This window comes from Chiloscyllium punctatum, chromosome 20 (genome assembly GCF_047496795.1).
Source record: "Chiloscyllium punctatum isolate Juve2018m chromosome 20, sChiPun1.3, whole genome shotgun sequence".
Lineage (NCBI taxonomy): Eukaryota > Metazoa > Chordata > Chondrichthyes > Orectolobiformes > Hemiscylliidae > Chiloscyllium > Chiloscyllium punctatum.
Genome location: NC_092758.1, coordinates 31,897,427 through 31,916,768, shown reverse-complemented (window position 1 = coordinate 31,916,768; position 19,342 = coordinate 31,897,427). Strand labels below are relative to the sequence as shown.

Here is a 19,342-nt window from a genome sequence, read left to right as displayed (position 1 = left end):
TGCTAGCAGTCATGCCTCGAAGGGGGTCAGGAGAGCCCTTTCTTCATTCCTCTTAGCTGCCTCAGAAGATTCGATTTGATCAGTTTAAATTTAAGATTGAGGTTTTTTTCTTTATTTTATTAGGCAAGGGCATTCAGAGTCAGGATACAGACCAGTCACCACTTCATTGATAAACAGTAGGAGTCTAATACCCTTCTCCTGTTCTGATTGCTAATGTGGTGCTGAGGGGTGAGCTTACAGAAGTTTATAAAATCATGAGGGGCATGGATAGGATAAATAGACAAAGTCATTTTCCTGGGATGGGGGAGCCCAGAACTAGAGGGTATAAGTTTTAGGGTGAGAGGGGAAAGATATAAAAATGACCTAAAGGGCAACACTTTCACACAGAGGGTGATACATCAGTGGAATGAGCTGCCAGAGGAAGTGTTGAAGGCTAGTACAATTGTAACATTTAAAAGGCACCTGGATGGGTATATGGAGAGGAAGGGTTTGGAGAGATATGGGCAGGGTGCTGGCATGTGGGACTAGATTAGGTTGGGATATCTGGTTGGCATGGACGAGTTGGACCAAAGGGTCTGTTTCCATGCTGTACACCCTTATGACTCTAAATAAAAAGCAGGCCATACCACTGGTGCTTCATCCTGAGACTCACTGATAGTACCAAGTATGGTGACGAAACATCTGAAAACAAACCTTCTATCTCAGCAAGCAAACCTACATCCAGAACCTCAACCTGCACTAGAAATCTTCTCAAAACTTGCTACTACTTTGATGCTTTTTAATACATTGCTGCATTATACAGATATCATGCTCAGACACAAAGCTTTTCATGTTACCAGCAGTCAGTCAAGTCAAGGAGACAGTATTTTCAGGCACCAAGCTACATCAATCTCACACCTGCAGCAGTTGCCAGCAGCTTACATAACAAAGACTCTGAATATGCTTCAAACAAACAGCTGCCTCAACATCTGAAGGAGTGGCTCTGAGTCAAGCCAAGGGGAACTGTTGTCAATCAGGTGCAATGGCACAATTAATCAAGGGCATTGTCCAAAATTAGTCTAGAGACATATTTGGATGCTAAAGGCAGTCAATGTTGAAGGGTGCTTTATCATTACAATTCAGGCGGGAGGCCACGATCGGTCCTTCAGGTTCAGTACAGCCAAACAGGGGATTGTCTGTCAGTCTGGTCAGTCAGTCTGGTCAGTCAGTCTGGTCAGTCAGTCTGGTCAGTCAGTCTGGTCAGTCAGTCTGGTCAGTCAGTCTGGTCAGTCAGTCTGGTCAGTCAGTCTGGTCAGTCAGTCTGGTCAGTCAGTCTGGTCAGTCAGTCTGGTCAGTCAGTCAGTCAAGAGCTGAACAAGATGGTCATTCATCAGTCATGAACAATAAGATGATGCTATGTTATGCTGGAAATTAGAGAAAGATGTCGGTCTCTTAAACAGGGTTCAAACATGGTAGGGACTAAAAACGATGGCCTGTGTAGCTTGATTCTTGAAACTGTAGTTACAATGTCAATCAATAGGACAGTTGATGTGAAGGGGGAATACATTAACGCCTTTTATTTCTTAACAACTTAATAAATTGTGCAGGTTAATTTAAAACCTTTGTATTTTACCATTTTAACTTTTGCTCATATAAAGGAAAATACAAAAATAAAAATCTGAGTTACTTTTATTATGGTGAAAAGCAATTGAAGTAGGCAACGGACAGGTGAGGATGCGAAGAAGTAATACATTTACAAATGTGAGCTTTATTTATAACAATGTTATCACCTATGCATCTTCAGAAGTTTCTTTTCTCATTTTATCCTGTGAAAGGGTTATGTACCCTTTCCATTTCTCAACTTCACTGTCTATCTGTCACTAAGTTGCAAGTTGTAGTTTCCTAGTCCACTCTAATTTTGAGTAAATGGAAGCTTGAAACCAAAAGTTTGAAAAGCTACAGCAAATTTTGCCATAGCAACATGATGCTCTAGTTTGATTTTTGTATGAGATTTTCAGTGTGGTGAAACAAATACATAAATCTTAAATTATAAAGGCTTAGATGGCTTCCTTTTGTTTATTCCTGTAAATATAAATAATTTAAGCATGACCAATTGTGCTTTGATCTTACTTTGACAAGAAAAAAATGGTACATTTCCAAATAAAGCTCATTTCTCCAGTGAAAACAGGGTCTTTCCACAGAATGCATTAACAGATGAGAATTACCATTGAGTGTTATGGGTGCTTCATATACAAAGGAAAGAATGATATTGAGTTTTAGACTTGTACCTGGGAGTATTTAAACTATTTACAGCTATATACACTCATTTCATACTGTGAAGCAAACTTGAGTTGGGGCCCAACATAACAAGGTGGTCGTGAACTGGAAAAGTAGCCTTTCCCTGCTTCATTCTAGAATTTGGGTTCCAAATTTGGATTTAGAATATATATTACATAATAATTGTTTAATGTATGCCACATTATTGAGTGTGAAAGGTTTCTTGTTTAGAAAGTACTTTCACTTCAAATTTTGATCAAACATACTCCACATCTGAAAACATTAATTATGTTATTTCTATTTGCCTTTGTAACTTGATTATTGAATTCCATATTCCAAGTAGAATTGTTGTTGTTGGATTAACTTCTGAAATATTACATTTTTTTTAAAGTTTAAAATCTGTGGTTGGGAAATATGTAGAGTTTTTGAAGATTTCAGAAAGAAAGATCAGACTCAACTAACCTGCAACATGTTATTTTTATGGAGGTGACAGTTATGCATGAAATTCAGGTGATGTATACAAACTTGCAGAAAACCTTTGAACCATTAACCCTACTTTCCTCGCTCCTCAGTTGTTGTTTGATCTGTTGAGTGCTTACAATATTTTCTAGCCAGATGGCAAGACATAAAGTAGTAATTAAGGATAGTTGTCAGTACAGATTAGAACAGAGTAGCAATTCAGTTTCACTCTGTTCTCAAACTGTTGCTGTTCATTGAGGACAACAATTTGAGTGAAAGCTTAGAGGCAGCACAACACAACTACTTAAGTGATACTAAAATATAAAACATTGTAAAGAAATAATTCTGAGGACAAATGTCTAATGAGGCTAATGAGAAGATAGATGAACAAGCAAAACGGCAGGTGGAATGGAATACAATTATGACAGATCCATTGTGAAAGCAAAATAACAATCATACTTAAATCATAGAATTTGGGATACAGGTTTCCAAGACATTAAAATAAGTACGTAAAATGGATAACCTATAACCGTAGAAGTCGAGGATAAATAAAAGACATCAGACAGGTAACAACAGTAAACACTGGGAACATCTAGACAATAGTGATCATAATACAGCAAGCTTTATGATGATAAAGAAAAAGCTAAGTACAATGACAGCCAAGCTAATACACTGGTGAAAACAAAAGCCGATTGTGGATCTAAAAATGGAACATGGGAGAATAAATGGTGCAACAGATTGCCAAACAACAATGCAGAATAATGATTGGAAACATTTAAAAGAGTGTTCAACAGAGCATGGGAAACACATTCCATTAAAAGAAGTTAATCAATTAAACACAAGTGAAATTCTATGGATGAATTAAGACAATCAGGAACAACTGAGGATTTGGAAAAAGGTATTCATGAAGTACATAGCAGAAGTTTGCATGATTAGGCACCATGACAGAAATTAAAGAAAACAATTATGAAGGCATAGAAAAATTATAAAATTAACTCACCATGGAACATAAAAGAAAATAGCAAGATTTTAAAGGCAATTCAAGGAAAAAAGGTGATAGGAATAGGAAATAACAATTGAGAAATGGCAGGAACATTCAACATTTATTCTGCTTCAGTGTTTACCAGGAAGACATGTAATGATAAGCAGGGGAAACAGAATATTGGCATTAATATATAAAGGGATACATGGAATAAACTAAATTAAACGCAGAGGTTCAAATGGAGTGCATTTGCAGCATTTAAATGATAGGAAAAGCATCTCTCCACCACCGGCATTCAGTAGCAGAAGTGTGCACCATCTACAAGATGCGCTGCAGAAATTCACCAAACCTCTTTAGACAGCACCTCCCAAACCCATGATAACTTCCATTTAGAAGGACAAGGTCAACAGATATATGGGAACCCCACCTGCAAGTTCCCCTCCCAGCCACTCACCATCCTGACTTGGAAATATATCATCATTTCTTCACTGTCGCTGGGTCAAAATCCTGGAATTCCCTCCTGAAGAGTATTGTGGGTCAATCTATAGCATGTGGATGACAACAGTTCAAGAACGCAGCTCACCATCACCTTCTCAAGGCCCAACAGGTATGAGCAATAAATACTGTCCCATGAATGAATACAAAAGAAGGTATTTAATAATATGCATCAAACAATTGCATTTTGGAATCAAAATCCCTGAATTTGCAGGTAACATCAAATTGGAGGTGATTGTCACTATTGAGGAGTGCAACAAATTACAGAAGGGAATTTGGAAACTCTTCAAGAAATTCAGCAAGCTCCCTCAGACAGCACCTTCCATTTCCATGATTGCTTTTATCTCGAAGGACGAGGGCAGTAAATACTTGGGAAAATCAACTACAACTTCCACTTCAAGCATTTCACTATCCTGACTTGGAAATATATTTTTGCTCCTTCAGTTTTATTGGATCAAAATCCCAGAATTCCTTCCTTTATGTACAGATTATGGGCTGTTGCAGTTGAAGATGGTAAATCACCATCTTGTTCTCAAGGGGAGCTTGGGTTGGGCAATAAACATCTGCATCCCATGAATGAATAGGCAAGTAATTGGCAAAGTGTGTTTAAAAAAATTAGATTAGATTAGATTACTTACAGTGTGGAAACAGGTCCACACCGCCCCGCCGAAGCGTACCCACCCATACCCCTACATCTACATCTACATCTACCCCTTACCTAACACTACGGGCAATTTAACATGGCCAATTCACCTGACCTGCACATCTTTTGGACTGTGGGAGGAAACCGGAGCACCCGGAGGAAACCCACGCAGACACGGGGAGAACGTGCAAACTCCACACAGTCAGTCGCCTGAGGCGGGAATTGAACCCGGGTCTCCGGCGCTGTGAGGCAGCAGTGCTAACCACTGTGCCACCGTGCCGCCCATTAGATAGTACATCTAAAAAAAAAGACCACTTATTACTTACAAAGTGCAAGTCTAGATAAAGTAAAGGGACAAAGGGCTGTATCACAGGTTATTAAAACAAAAGAGAAGAAAATATTAGATTTTATTTCTAGAGGAATAGAATTGAAAAGAAAATATACAATGCTAAACCGGTGTCAAATCTTGGTTAGATTGCACTTGGGAGTACTGCGTGTGATTCTAGTCACCATCTTGTAAAGAGGAAAGGCGATGGTCTAGTGGTATTATCTTTGCACCTTTAATCCAAAGACCAAGTTTTGGTAACGTCAGTTCGAATTCTGCCACGGCAGAAAGTGAAATTTGAAATCAATAAAAATCTGATATTAAGTGTCTAAAATGACCACAAATATACAGTCAATTGTTGTTAAAAACCCATCTGGTTCACTAATGTCCTTGAGGGAAAATGACTCCAGAGTCAGTTGATTATTAACTGTCCTCTGGGCAACTAGGGATGGCCAATACGTGTTGACAGAGCCAGCAGTGCCCTCATTCTGTGAATGAATTTATTTTACAAAAGTAAGGCACTGAAGAGGGCTTGGAAGAGGATACCAGAAATGTGCAAGTATATATGTATGAATATTAGGAAAAGAACAGCATACTAGTCTAGATGGTTTTGATATGGTAGATATCAGAGAATAATTTCTTTCGTGGGGAAGAGCATAATGAGTGACCATAAAGAAAATATAATCAGTACTAGAGAATTTAGAAGAATCTTTTGCATTGAAGAGTATGAAGAAGTTAACAGGTAAACAGTATCAGATTAAAGGGGAGCGGGACAATTACTTGAAGGGAACTCTGCAGGTCTGACAAAATCTGCCATCAGAGAAACAGAGTTGGTTTCAAGTCTGGCATAACTTCTTCAGAACTGAAAGGCTTGGAGCTTTTTTTGTGTATACTTTTGACAAAGGCAGAGGAGCAAGACAGCAGAGGCCAGTGCAAAAGATTTAGGGGTTATTAATCATGGTGTAACAGAAGTGGAGATGTAAAACGTGTGTAAATTAAGGTGTGAAAGGGGGAGAATGGGTCCTCTCTACTAAGAGTGAAGTAAACAAGACAAGGCTAGAAGGAGTGACAGTAAACTGGGGAGGGCAGAGAATCTAAAAAATGGAGAATAGGTATAATGCTGTCAGTTTTTGAAGTTAGATAATTCACCATTGTCAGACATTGACGTCAAAGCAGTCACTCAATCCATCGGGACGCCAACAATTTTTGACTGTGGTTCTGTGAAAAGGAGCAAAGCTTTTTGGTTCTTGTTTGAGTACGTTTTAAGCATCAGTGGTACTGGATGAGTGACCCTACCGTTGCAATGCACTGAGTGTGGAGCCTGAAACAGTTATACGGCCTGGAAAGAGGAACCCACGGCAGAGAGGGGCTGGACACGTGTTTGTGTGCAGCTGAAGGTTCGGCCATGGAGAGACCCAAGGAATCCTGCCCTGTTGCGAAACCGTGGAAGTGTGGCGACTGCGGGAAGGGCTTCTGTGCCCCATCTGTCCTGGAGACACATCGGCGCAGTCACACCAGGGAGCGGCCATTCCACTGCCCAGAGTGTGGGAAGGGCTTTTACCAGGCCTCTGCCCTGCTGACCCACCGGCAGATCCACACAGGAGAAAGGCCCTTCAGAAGCCCCGGATGCGGGAAGGGATTTACCCAGGCCTCCAACCGACTGACCCACCAGCGGGTCCAACAGGGGAGAGGCCGTTCACCTGCGCCGAGTGTGGGAAGGGCTTTACCCAGGCCTCCAACCTGCTGACCTACCAGCACAGGGGTGAGGCCCTTCAGCTGCCCAGCGTGTAGGAAGGCCTTTAGTGTTTCCTCCTCCCCGCTGATGCATCAGCGGGTCCATACAGAGTAGAGGCCGTTCACCTGCTCAGAATGTAGGGAGGGGTTCAGTCAAGTGAGCCACCTGCGAAGACACAAGCAGCTCCACTCTGGCGAGGGGCAGGGGGCCTTCAGGTGTCCCGAGTGCGGGAAGGGGTTCATTTGCTCGGTTAAGCAGCTGAGCCACCAGTGGGTCCACACGCAGGAGTGGTCATTCACCAGCTTTCAGTTTGAGAAAGGCTTCACATGCTGCTTCCACTTGTAGAGGCTCCAGTTCACATAGGGTCAAGTGTTGTGCAGGTTAGGGTGGATTGGCCATGCTAAATTACCCATAGTGCATAGGAATATGCAGGTTAGGTGTATTAGTCAGGGGTAAATGTAGAAATGTAGAGGGGTAGGGGAATGGGTGTGGGTGGGTTACCCTTCGGAAGGTCAGTGTGGACTTGTTAGGCCGAATGGCATTGCTTCACACTGTGGGGATTCTTTGAAGGTAAAGAATTTTTGGAAACTGTACAGGGCAGTGCGGGCCAGTGGCCGCTGGCCACACGGAGAGAGCGCAGTCCAGCAGCATATTTTGGGTCTTGCTCCACTGATAGCGTCACAATGCGGAAGTGTCCCTGTCAAGTTTAAGTGAAACTGCCTCCCTCTGGGCAACTCCATCCTGGGAGGGAGAGGGATGAGGGGAGGAAGCAAATTCAATTTTTATTTAAGGTGGGTGGGTGGGTGGGGTGACTCCAAAACTAGACGGCATATGTTTTGGGTGAGGGGAAAAAGATATACCAAGACCCTCAGGGACAACCTTTTCACACAATGAAGGAAAAGCTCTGCATTTAAATTACATTCTTGAGATTTGATATTTAAAAGGAGTTCTGGGATTAACATACCAAAGAACAGAAACCCATTCTAAAAGATGAAAGATTTAATCTAAAATTGTTCAAGGTATGACATCTCCGAGTCCCTGGAAACCCCGTGACACTCTTTTACAACACAACCAGGGCCCTATCATTAACTGTACAAGTCCTGCCCTTCCTTGCTTTAGCAAAATGCAATCCTTCAATTTTATCCATACCTCTCTCATACACATGCGCTCTCTCTCAGGCACACACACTTACGCACACTCTCTCATGCACGCGCGCACACACAGGTCTATGGGGTGAATTTGTATTGGCAGAATATTTGCAGATACATTCGATTTTGTTCAAAAAAACTCACAATCTGCTGGCAGTCAATCCATGTAATACTTTATAAATTCCTACATTGGAAATAGAATCAGTTTGATTCATTATGGGTGACTGTAACTTCCCCAACATTGACTAAAAATGCTCTAACTCTAGTACGTTGTATGGATCGGTTTTTGTCCAATATGTGCAGTAGGGTTTTCTGACACTATGTCGAAGAGCCGACAAGAGCGGAGGCCACACTGGATCTGGTGCTTGGTAATGAACCAGGCCAGGTGTTTGATTTAGTGGTAGGGGAGCATTTTGGAGAGTGACCATAATTCAGTTACGTTTAGTTTATCGATGGAAAGGGATAGGAACATGCCACAGGACAAGAATTGTCGATGGGGCAAGGGCAATTATAATGTGATTAGGCAAGACTTAGAATGTATAGAATGGGGTAGCAAAATGCAGGGGATGGGGACAATTGCAATGTGGAGCTGGTCTAAGGAACAGATATTGCATGTCCTTGATTGAATGTCATGGTCAGGCAGGGAGGAAGTGATAAGATAAGGGAATTGTGGTTTACTACAGAAATTGCATCTCTTGTTAAGCAGGAGGAGAAGACTTATATGACAATGAGACGAGATGGTTCGGATAAGGTGATGGAGAGTTACAGATTAGCTAGGAAGGATTTAAAGAGAGAGTTAAGAGGAGCAAAGAGAGGACATGAACAGTCTTTAGAAGATAGAATAAAGGAGAATACGAAAGCTTTCTATAGGTATGTGAGGAATAAAAGGATGACTAAGGTAGGAATAGGGCCAAAGACAGAATTGGGAAATTGTGTGTGGACCCTGTGGAGATCAGAGAGGTGTTAACGAATATTTCTCATCGGTCTTCACTCAGGAAAAGGACAATATTGCACAGGAGAAGAATGAGATACGAAATATTAGACTAGAAATGATCGGGTTAGTAAGGAGGAGGTGCTATCGATTCTAGAAGGAGTGAAAGTAGACAAGTCCCATGGGCTGGATAGGATTTATTTGAGGATTCTCTGGGAAGCAAGGGAGGAGATTACAGCGGCTTTGGTCTTGAGTCATCACTGTCTACAGGTTTAGTACCAGAGGAGTGGAGGCGTGCAGATGTTATACCCTTGTTCAAGAAGGGCAGTAGAGATGACTCAGGTAATTATAGACCAGTGAGCCTTATGTCTGTTGTAGGGAAACTTTTGGAAAGGATTATAAGAAATAGGATTTATAATCAGCTAGCAAGCAACAATTTGATTTCAGATAGTCAAAATGGTTTTGTCAAAGGCAGGTCATGTCTCACCAACCTTACTGAGTTTTTTGAGAAGGTGACCAAGCTTGTGGATGAGGTTATGGCAGTTAACGTGGTGTACACGTACATCAGTAAAGCCTTTGATAAGGTTCCATGTCGTAGCCTGTTGGAGAAAATGCAGAGGCATGGGATTGGGGGTGATTTAGCTGTTTGGATTAGAAACTGGCTTTCTGAAAGAAGGCAGTGAGTGGTGCTTGATAGAAAATATTCAGCCTGGAGTCTGGTTACTAGTGGTGTGCCACAGAGATCTGTTTTGTGACCAACGCTGATTGTCATTTTTATAAATGACTTAGACGTGGACATAGGTGGATGGGTTAGTAAGTTTGCAGTTGACACTAAAGTTGGTGGAGTAGTGAACAGTGTGGAAGAATGTTACAGGTTGCAGGGGGACTTGGATAAACTGCAGAATTGGGCTGAGAAGTGGCAAATGGAGTTGAATGTAGCTAAATGTGAGGTGATTCACTTTGGGAAGAATAACAGGAAGACAGAATACTGGGTCAACGGAAAGATTCTTGATAGTGTGAATCTTGGAGTCCATGTACATAGATCCCTGAAGGTTGCCACCCAGGTGGATAGTGCTGTTAAGACGACATATGGTGTGCTAGGTTTTATTGGTAGAGGGATTGAGCTTCAGAGCCGTAATATCATGCTGCAACTATACGAAACGCTAGTATGGCCGCACTTGGAATATTGTGTACAGTTCTGGGCATCCCATTACAAGATACAGAAGCATTGGAAAAGGTGCAGAGGAGATTTATCAGGATGTTGACTGGACTGGAGCGAAGGTCTTAAGACTGAGAGACTTGGATCTGTTCTCTGGAAAGAAGGCAGCTAAGAGGGGATTTGATAGAGACAAACAAGATAATCAGATGATTAGATAGCGTGGACAAGTGAAAGTCTTTTTCCTAGGATGATGACGTCAGCTTCTACGAGGGGCATAACTACAAATTGAGGGGTGATAGATGTAAGACAGATGTCAGAGGCAATTTCTTTACGAAGAGTGGTAAGGGCATGGAATGCCTTGCCTGCCAAATTACTTAATTCAGCCACATTATGGAGATTTACACAATCCTTGGATAAGCACATGGATGATGGAATAATGTAGGGGGATGAGTTTAGATTAGTTCAAGGTCAGCGCAACATCGAGAGGTGAAGGCCTGTTCTACGCTGTATTGTTCTATGTGCTATGCTGAGATATTTGTATCATCAATAGTCACAGGTGAGGTGCCAGAAGACTGGAGGTTGGAAAACGTGGTGCCACTGTTTAAGGAGGGCAGTAAAGACATGCCAGAGAACTATAGACCGGTGAGCCTGACCTCAGTGGTGGGCAAGTTGTTGGAGGGAATCCTGAGGGACAGGATGCACATGTATTTGGAAAGGCAAGGACTGATTAGGGATAGTCAACATGGCTTTGAGCGTGGGAAATCATGTCTCACAAACTTGATTGAGTTTTTTTGAAGAGGTAGCAAAGAAGATTGATGAGGGCAGAGCAGTAGATGTGATCTATATTAAGGCATTTACAAGGCATTTAACAAGGCTCCCCATGGGAGACTGATTAGCAAGGTTAGATCTCACGGAATATAGGGAGAACTAGCCATTTGGGTACAGAACTGGCTCAAAGGTAGAAGACAGAGTGGTGGTGGAAGGTTGTTTTTCAGACTGGAAATCTGTGACCAGTGGAGTGCCAAAAGGATCGGTGCTGGGTCCTCTACTTGTTAAATTTACATAAATGATTTGGATGTGAGCATAAGAGGTACAGTTAGTAAGTTTGAAGATGACACCAAAATTGGAGGTGTTGTGGACAGCGAAAAGGGTTACCTCAGATTACAACAAGATCTTGACCAGATGGGCCAATGGGCTGAGAAGTGGCAGATGGAGTTTAATTCAGATAAATGTGAGGTGCTGCATTTTGGGAAAGCAAATCTTAGCAGGACTTATACATTTAATGGTAGGGTCCTAGGGAGTGTTGATGAACAAAAGAGACCTTGGAGTGCAGGTTCATAGCTCCTTGAAAGTGGAGTTGCAGGTAGATAGGATAGTGAAGGTATTTGGTACGCTTTCCTTTCTGGTCAGAGTATTGAGTACAGAAGTTGGGAGGTCATGTTGCGGCTGTACAGGACATTGGTTAGGCCACTGTTGGAATACTGCGTGCAATTCTGGTCTCCTTCCTATTGGAAAGATGTTGTGAAACTTGAAAGGGGTCAGAAAAGATTTACAAGGATGTTGCCAGGGTTGGAGGATTTGAGCTACAGGGAGAGGGGCTGTTTTCCCTGGAGCATCAGAGGCTGAAGGGTGACCTTATAGAGGTTTACAAAATTATGAGGGGCATGGATAGAATAAATAGACAAAGTCTTTTCCCTGGGGTCGGGGAGTCCAGAACTAGAGGGCATAGGTTTGGGGTGAGAGGGAAAAGATATAAAAGAGACCTAAGGGGCAACTTTTTCATGCAGAGGGTGGTACGTGTATGGAATGAGCTGCCAGAGGAAGTGGTGGAGGCTGGTACAATTGCAACATTTAAGAGGCATTTGGATGGGTATATGAATAGGAAGGATTTGGAGGGACAAGGACCAGCTGCTGGCAGGTGGGACTAGGTTGGGTTGGGATATCTGGTCGGCATGGACAGATTGGACCAAAGGGTCTATTTCCATGCTGTACATCTCTATGACTCTATGAGACCTTGAAGATGTAAAGAGTCTAAGCAGAAAATGAAGTGTTGCTTGAGCTTGCATTGTGCTTTAATGGAACATTGTAGAAAGCAGAGTACAGAAACATTAGATTAGATTAGATTAGATTACTTACAGTGTGGAAACAGGCCCTTCAGCCCAACAAGTCCACACCGACTCTCCGAAGAGCAATCCACCCAGACCCATTCCCCTACATTTACCCCTTCACCTAACACTACGGGCAATTTAGCATGGCAAATTCACCTAATCTGCACACATCATTGGACTGTGGGAGGAAACCAGAGACCTGGAGGAAACCACGCAGACACGGGGAGAATGTGCAAACTCCACACAGACAGTTGCCCGTGGCGGGAATTGAACCCGGGTCTCTGGCATTGAGAGGCAGCAGTGTTAGCCACTGGGCCACTGTACAAGAGTAAGTTAGGGTTTTGACAAGGCAAGCAACTACGTCAAGGTCATTCCTACAGATTGGAGGTGTTCTGCAAAGTGATCATTCAGTCTGCATTTCGGTGCGCCAATGAACAGGAGACTTCATCATGTGCACCAAATAGAACAAACTAGCACAAGTGAAATGCTACTTAATCCAGAAGGTGTGGTTAGAGATAGCAAGGAGGGAAATATTGAATGGGCAAGTATTACACTTTCTGTGATTGCACAGGAAGGTGCAATAGACATTAAGAAAGTGTTAGGAGTGATAGAGGATTAGACTGGGACGTCACACAGGAAACAGTCCATCTAGAATTCTGACAGCGGAAGGAAGCAGATGTTGTGTTTAGTGGATACATTCTAGTGGAGATAGCAGAAATGATCGAGTGCAAAAATTCGTGGGATGGCAAGTAAGGACATGGAAAATTCTATGGTTGTTTTGAAAAGGAGGACAGAAGTACAGGAGATAGCCAGAAGACCTAGTCAACCATACTGGGGCAAGTAGGAGATCTTCAGTTGAGGAAAAAGTAGGTCATGTCGAAGACAGCTCGGTGCAAGGTGGTATCATCAGAACAGATGCAAGGGAAACTGAGAAACTAGGAGAACAATTGCCAAGAAATGGTGTGTGAGGCCGTGTATTCAAGGTAACCAAGGCTTATAATGGACGATGGTGGACAGTAACTCCTCAGAAATAGAAATGAAGAAGTCAAGGAAGAGAAGGGAAGAGTCAGAAATGGGCCAGCTGGAAGTGAGAGAAGGATAGAAATTGGATGTGAAACTTATTAATTTTTCTAATTCCACACAAGAAACACATTAGGAAACAGCACTGAAGCCATTGTTGATGATTCAGAAAAAGGGTTGTTGGTGGGGACTTGGGTAGGACTGGAAAAAGGCAAATTCCACATATCCAACAAAGGCATAGAATGGACCTATGTGGATACCCATGGTCACACCTTTGACTTAGAGAAAATGAGAAGAGTTAATGGAGAAGTTGTTCAAAATGAGAAAATCCCCAGTGAAGCAAAGGAGGTTGGAAGTGGATTTGGACTGCGTAGGCCTCTTTTCAAGGAAAAATGCATAAACTCTTCAGGCCATCCTGATGGAGGAACAGACGTAGAGAATGATTGCACATTCACAGAGGCAGCGGCAGCTAGGTCCAGAAAACTGGAAATTGTGGAACTTGAGGTATTGGAGTGAAATAGTTACAAAGATAGATTTGGATAAGGAAAGATGGAAAGGTTCAGGAAAAGTAGAAATACTGGTACAGACTGGTTAGGTAGAATGATCCACAGTTGGTTCTGACATAACAAAATAGTTCCGGTTTCATCCGATCTTGTTATAACAAAACTGTGCAATAGCCGCACCATTTAAACTAATGGAGCCAGAATTGCGTTATAGACAATATAGGTAAGGAAAGTTCATGTTTGACAAATAACTGTCTAAATTCTTCAATCGTGTTAAAGCCAATTCGCTTTGAAGAAACACATGTTATTGCAGAATTGACTATCTCTGTGCTCTGTACCCTATGATATGTTACCACTGCCTCAGATTCACGCACCATCTGACTTGCAAATTCCAATTTATTGACATTGAGAGAATGCCTTCACCAGGCAAACCATTTCTATTAGGGCAAACAACAAATACAATTAGCATCAATATAGTTGACGGCATAGGCAGGCTTGTGCTCCATGGTACAGATGAGGCAAAATAATGCAATGTAGATTTTCCAGGCTGTAGCTTGAGACGAGAGAACATAAATGTGAGTTGAGATTTGAAAATTTGAGATGCTTTTGTTGTAGCAGAGGAAATAATGTGAGCTATTTGATTGACCTGTTTAACTTCATGATCAAAGACATGGATACAATACAGAATCAAGGAGATAATGACAGAGTGATAATATCACTCAACTACTGATTCAGAACCCCAGGCAAATTCTCGATCAACCTGTGTTCAAATCTCACCACAATAGCTGGTGTAATTTAAGTTTAATTTATGAAATCTGGAGTTCAAAATTAATCGCAGTAATCATGACAACGAACCTGTCAGTTTGTAAAAACAAAACCCATTCGGTTCACTCATATCATTTTGGAAAAATAATCTGCTATTCTTAATTGGTCAAATCTACATGTTATTCAAAACCCAAAGTAATGTGGTTGATTCATACTACACTCCATGGAAGAAAATAAAGTATTCTGAGTGCACTATGTATAAAAGCCTAAATTTTAAAGACATTTAAAACAGAACAGGGCAAGTTGTATACAAACAGTTGAGGCTCTAAATTGAGCTAACAGAGCTAGTGATTTTAGCATAGACAAGGTCAATAGTTAGGACAATATCAACTGGTGGTTACAGAAAAGGGAGATAGAGGGATACGCAAACAAGATGGATGCACAGATATAAAACTGCTGCTTACGTACAAAATAGATGAATCTTACAATTTAATTTGGGATTGTAATTTCTGTTGTGCACCCAAATTCCAATGGAATTTTTTATCACATCACATCACATCACATGTTTCAAAACATGTAAGCTACTTTTACACATCAGCAGTGCTTCTTCGATCTTTTTTCAAGCTACAAATCTCAAAAGTAATGCAGCTTTGCATCACTTGTAGACAGCCCCTGAGTCACTAGCACTAAAGGTAATATCAATCATTAAATATAAAACTTAGTGTATTGGCAATGGCAATAAGTTAAACTAGTAAATAAGAATAAAGTATCTACAATCCCACACAAGCAACAACAAAAATTATGTGGGGTAGATAGAAGGAAACAAAGTACATGAGTGCAACCCAAGAAAATAATTTTCTCATCTTCTATATCTTAACAACTGTGTATAACAATTTTCACTACTGGTGCACTCTTAACACATTTGGAATTATAGCATACCTAACCAAAAGAATACACAAACTTTAACTACTGGGAATACATTCACACTACTGGCCACCTTTACAGATTCACTCGATTCAGCTTTTTGAAATACTTAATGAGTTTGCCCAGTAGATATTAAACAAGTTATAAGAGGATTAACTGAAGTAGACACGAGCAATCTCTTCCTCATCTAATGTCTTCCTTAATGAGGGCTGGATGTCTTAACAAATCTCTAAATACACTTTGACACTAATTTTCAATGAGTACACTCAGGGAGTTTGTCTTTCATTTGCAGTCCTTGTTGTATTGTACATAGCCTGGCATGCCTTAGGAAGAATGATTTCTAACTCTGCATGTTCTCTAGATACAGTGCAAAAGAAAAAGCACAAAAGTGCATAGAAGCATTGTCAGCAAACCACAAAAGCAATTCAGCCACTTGTGGATAGCACAGACATATCATTAACTTCAAAACATGGCATTCCCAATCAATAATTAAAATTTAAAAACGCATGTTATTTAGGTTTCTAATGTGCTGAGCCAATAGATAGAACAGCAAAACACGCATGGCCCAATATAGGTAACAAACTGATTTGGTGGGAAAGAAGGGAATGTTAAAGGAATAAGGATTAAGGAGCTCCCAAAAGACGAAGTAGTACAGAATGCACTTTAATACCATAAATGTAATGACAAATTAACAAAAGAATTTCATTTCTCCATGGTATTTACTATATTCTTGATGTATTACAATCATATTAAACAAATCCTAATGTTTTCTTAACAAAATAAAATCAATAGCTAAGTTTAGCACACTCCACTTCAATTTTGTGTTATGAGACAAATCAAGATGCAAAGCAAAGATCCACATAAGTGATCAGTAACTAACTGACTTGAAACCATCAAGGGCAAAGTCTGATCCAAAATCAAGGCAATCAACAATGAAACTCAGGAACTTGTATGAAGTTAAACTATAGTAATTCTCTCTGCAGCATTTGAAATTAACTAAATATCTAATTTACTGAGGCAACAGAGGTGGAGGTTCAGGAAATAAGAAGGCGAACAAAAAATGGTAATCACAGTTACAAGGGTCTGTACAGCAACTTCTTCAGCAGGATTCTCATTCTTCTTATGGAATTAGCTTTAAAAAAATGAAAAACCAAAAAGGATATATACAGACATGGACATATGTCTGGCCTAAGGCTATTCGCAACTGGTAGGATCACCACGACTGGCCTCCTTTCAGCTTTGTTAACTGCATTTCAGTAATTACTCTAATTCTAATCCAACTGTAACATTCAAATCGGATTACAGCTCTCGCAGATAATCGGACATTTCACAGGCATAGTATAAGACATTAAATTCAAAAAGTAACTTGTCTGCAAATGCAGCATTCAGAATGGTAAACAAACAATTGTGCTTACTTTAGAGGACCAAGGCTGCAAACAGTTGGCATAGCAACGCACAAGGAAAGCCATTTCCTGGTTTAAGAAAGAAAGTTTCCTTCTGTGAACGGAAGGGAGAGAGGACAGAACAGAAACAGCTTTTGAAACCGGGTAGGCTCGAAGTCACTTCAGGAAATGTATGCCCATTGCAGTTGAGGTAGCTGAAAACCCCACGCTGACTTAATAAACCTGCCAGTCCAGGGATACTGCAGAACACCACTGGAGGATGCGCAAGCTACTACGGTGTTTCTCAGTATCCTAGTGCAGCAGCAAAATGTCACAATTAATCCAACCCCAGTTTTCCAACGAGAACTTCTATATTCCGTATTGCAAACTGAATGCTGAGAAGCTGCAGCTAGGATTAAATGACATGATACAGAACCATTTCCTACTGACTGTCTTTGCTTGTTTCCTCAGCTGGTCCCTCAGGAAAAGTAGCTATTGATTGGATGCTCCACAGCGAGATGAAATATCTAATAACAGAAGAGAAAGAAAAGGGTGGGAGGAGAATCCAGCTACAGCAATGACATCATTTCCAAGAGACCTCATTGGAAACTGCAGCAGATCAATCAGCTCAGCTATCTGAAGCTGCAGAAACAATGGTTATCGAATCAATTCTGAGGATATAAGCTACAAAAAACATATACAGTGCATTAGCCTCCAAAAAAAAAGCCACCACCAAAAATATCCCCATACCTCAAATGAAATTAGCAGCCTGCAAATAAATGAACAGGAAATAAATTGTTTTAATATAAAAAATTTGGAAGAATGTATTGAAAACAGTACTGAAGACAGAGGAGGGTTTACAGCAGCCATTAAATACTGCCATGCAAAATTATCCTTCCATTTAAAGTTTTGATTATTACTTAACACTAGAGAAGCAGTTAACAAACATTTAGTATTGTGCTACGTAAAAATAAACCTAAAATCTGGATCCTAGATTGCAAAGCTTGTAGCTGTTATGCACATAAATGCATGTGTTTAGACTTAAAAGTTATTTGTAAAAAATACAAAAAAAATCAAGCTTAATTAGTATCATGCAAACTATTAATACACTAGCCAGATAGTACAGCACTGCTCGTAGAGAGAACCAGTCACATTCTTCCTTTAAATTCAAGCATCTAAACACAGTATTGTATAATTAATTAGGTTAACATTTTTACAGAATATGAACATTTCCCTGGAATCGTTTTCTGGTAAATTTGCCAAGTAGCTTGTCCTTCCTTTATCCTGGTTTCGCACTGTGTTAATAACTAGATAAAAATGCTGCAACCAAATGTTTGCCAATATATAATTCTTTGTGGTGAGACCCATTCAGCTTTACAATTAGCTAATTATACTTTACATATATATCAGGGAGGAAAATATCTATCAGAAGACTGGCTCCATCTCTGGAAATGGCATCGAAATTCTGTCATACTAGCCTAAGTAAACAAATTAAAAACATGATATACATCATTGTGAATTTTATGTAAATCTGTCCATCAATTTTTTTTTGTGCGATTGGTTTCAGATCTCATTATTAAGCCTGTGTAAATATGGTAACTAAATTTTATTTCCTGTCAGTTGCCCTCAAGTGGAATGACATCATCCCTTTCCTTTATTCACCAATCAAACTTCAGCAAATGCAGCCCTCTGGAGTATTTACCTATGAGATTATGTATGCTGTACTGCTTCCAAAGTCTACTACGGTATCATCAAAAAGGAGAGCTGAACATTGGACTAATATTTCACATCTTTTCAACTCTGACCTTTATTCTTAAACAGATGCATTTTTATTCAAGTAAAATATAAATACACGTAGAATTGAGATTGATTCCATTTTCAGTTTAAAATCCCCACACCAAAAGTTCTATCTAACTTTCATACAGTACCATTCATACAAGAGACAATATGCTTCTACTTAATATAGATTGGAGAATTTATCAGCAAAGAAAAGAATGCCTGGGTGAACGCTAACCAATGGGCAGAAAAAGGTGGTTTCCTAGTCACAAGCACAATTATAGAAAATTCTGAAAATATCAATAATTATAGCAATGATCCCTCACTATATCTATTCTGAATCCATGGATTACAAAGTAGCTTTCAAATTCCTCATTACAAAGAAACAGAATTTTCTTAGTTAAGTATTACAGATCACAGCAAATGCTCAGAGTAATTCAGTAATTATATTTCATATGCTATGACACAAGGAAAGGCAATTGTTTTGTATAATAACACACATTAGCTGTGGCTCAATTAGAATGTTGGAGGGGTTTGAATTAAATTCCAAAGATTCACAAAAATCGAGACTAATTCGTCAAAGAAATACTGAGTGAATGTTGTGGTGCAAGGGTTGCTGTCTTTCAAATGAAACGTTAAGCTGAGGGTCTGTGTGCCCTTTGAACATAAAAGATCTCATGGTGTGATTGTGAAAAAACAGCAGGAGAATTTTCTCAGTATGCTAGCCGATA

The 19,342-nt window shown here is 40.4% G+C and overlaps 1 protein-coding gene across 16 annotated transcripts in view; it reads right to left on the bottom strand.

The window, feature by feature from the left end:
* LOC140492006 (rap guanine nucleotide exchange factor 6-like) overlaps positions 1 to 19,342 on the bottom strand; it is a 391,645-nt gene that overhangs the window by 200,418 nt on the left and 171,885 nt on the right. Inside the window, exon 1 of one of the 16 annotated variants that reach the window (XM_072590608.1) lies at positions 16,869 to 17,292. The exons of the other annotated variants lie outside the window; for them this stretch is intronic. Coding sequence (XP_072446709.1) covers positions 16,869 to 16,922 — 54 coding nt within the window. The 5' untranslated portion in view covers positions 16,923 to 17,292. Of the gene's footprint in view, positions 1 to 16,868; positions 17,293 to 19,342 lie in introns of those variants that run through there. 16 annotated transcript variants of the gene reach the window in all.